The sequence below is a fragment of the Pterocles gutturalis genome, unplaced genomic scaffold (assembly GCF_000699245.1).
Source record: "Pterocles gutturalis isolate BGI_N339 unplaced genomic scaffold, ASM69924v1 scaffold6415, whole genome shotgun sequence".
Taxonomy (NCBI): Eukaryota; Metazoa; Chordata; class Aves; order Pterocliformes; family Pteroclidae; genus Pterocles; species Pterocles gutturalis.
This window is the reverse complement of record NW_010143358.1, coordinates 1030-2997: the sequence shown is the minus strand read 5'-3', so window position 1 is coordinate 2997 and position 1968 is coordinate 1030. Positions and strand designations below refer to the sequence as shown.

Below are 1968 nucleotides of genomic sequence, written 5' to 3'. Positions count from 1 at the left end.
CAGTGACCGGGGCAGCGAGGTGGACCCGGACACCCGCAGCATGGGGGAACCGCTGGTAAAACGGGAACGCAGCGACCCCGGCCACTCGCTGCAGGAGATCTGAAACGGGGACTCGGCTTTTCTCCAGCTGGACGAAGACATCTGGAGCCAGGTTTGGCGGTCGCAAGCCTGAGCCTCCCCGGATCTGCGTTGTTAGTGCCTCTTCGTTTCTCTTTACGTTTACTTGTGTTTGAGGATGGAATCCCGGGGGGTGAGCCTGAGGGGGTGGTGGGACGGGGCTGGTTTGGCCCCTGCGTGACTGGAGGAAAGTCCAAAGTCTGCTGATGAGCGATGGAAGCCTCCGTGGTCCGCAGCAGATCGGATGTGCCTGGCTAGGAGAGGCTGTCCAGCCGGAGAGAGGCGGGTGAATGAGGCTTTCTCTTTCGGGGAAGGTGATTTGGGTTTCTTCCCCACTTCTCAGACTTCACTGTGATACAAACTTGAACCAATCAGTGCCCAAGAAAAAGGAAAAATACCTGACCCTGCTCCTCCAGCCTTTCCAGACAAGCTGTCCTGGCTCTGACTTTGCCAAATCATTCGTACCGGGGAGCGCAGGACAGTTTGTCTCTCTTGTACCCAACCTGGGGAGAGGGCTCCGGGCTGGACATCCACCCGGTCCTGGCGGAGCGATGCACGCGTGTGCGCTGGGACTGACACACGTGTGCGCTGGGACTGACACGTGTGTGTGCTGGGACTGACACGCGTGTGCGCTGGGACTGACACACGTGTGCGCTGGGACTGACACGTGTGTGTGCTGGGACTGACACGCGTGTGCGCTGGGACTGACACACGTGTGCGCTGGGACTGACACGCGTGTGCTCTGGGACTACGGGACACGCGTCCCCACCCGCACCTGTGTGTCCCCAGCTCAGCGTTTCATCGCTGACCCGCGAATGCTCCTGGGACGCTGTCAGCCCGACTCAAGATACCAAAGGACTCCGAGGAAGCAGCAGCTCGTCGCCACGCGTGTCCGTTGCCCCCTGCGCTCTGATGCCGGTGCGAGATCCCATCCCCATCCTTGCAGGAGACCCAGGCCGAGCGGAACCGGTCTCGCATCCTGGGTTTTGTAAAATTCTCACTTGCTGTCTTGCTCAAAAGCTGCAGGTGGGGTGCAGGTGTCTGCGGGGCTGCGTCCAGAGTGTGGGCGAGGGGTGGGTGACCGCAGTGCCTTAGGGGGGCCGGCGGGCCCGCTTTGGGCGAGCCGCTCGGATAAGAGCCCATCCCCTGGAGCAGCGAGGGGCTCTGCCGGGGCCCCGGGGATGCTCAGCCCTTTCCCTTTGCTGGATCGCTTCGGCTTCTTCTGCGGCGTCGCTGCGGTGGTGGCTCCTGTCCCAGCGGGTTTTATTCTCCCTCTCCGTGTCCTGGGGGGTCTGGGCTGACGTGGATGACAGGGCAAAGGAGGGGGGTGGGATCTGTCATCAAGCCAAACTGCAAAAAAAAAAAAAAAGGGGGCAAATTTTTCTGTGAATAAAGGCCGTGTCATAAATAGCTTTTATTATTATTATTCTTTCTGATGATCCAGTATTTGATGTGAGCTTTTCCAGGGGTCTCATGTATATCAGAGTCTATTCTATCCAAATCTATTATTTACTCATTCCGAATGGTACTAAGGTGGCTGTGACACTTTAAAAAATATCGCTAATGGAAAGTAAAAAGAAAGTGTGTGTAGTGGCACATCTTTCCTCTGGCTGTCCCGTGCTGTAGTCCGTCAGGGTGATGTTCGTCTGTCGGTGTCTCCTATCGAAGGAAGCAATTGAGAAAGCCGGATTTATCTGTAAATAATGACAGTGACTATTCCCTGGGTCAGAGTCCGCACTTCAGATCCTGCTGATAGATAAAATGGTCTAAAAAACCCACCCAGCGACTGAGTCTTCAACTCCCCTGCTCCCACTGAGCGAGGTTTAACTCCGGCTGCCACCTTCGCTGACC

At 57.0% G+C, this 1968-nt stretch overlaps 1 protein-coding gene across 1 annotated transcript in view; it reads left to right on the top strand.

The window, feature by feature from the left end:
* The window catches only part of LOC104469956 (DNA-binding protein RFX2-like), a 27002-nt gene extending 26829 nt beyond the window's left edge, over positions 1–173 (top strand). The window contains 1 exon segment of the mRNA XM_010084704.1: positions 1–173. This exon segment is cut by the window's left edge and continues 34 nt beyond it. Coding sequence (XP_010083006.1) covers positions 1–103 — 103 coding nt within the window. The 3' untranslated portion in view covers positions 104–173.
* Positions 174–1968: the final 1795 nt, after the last annotated feature.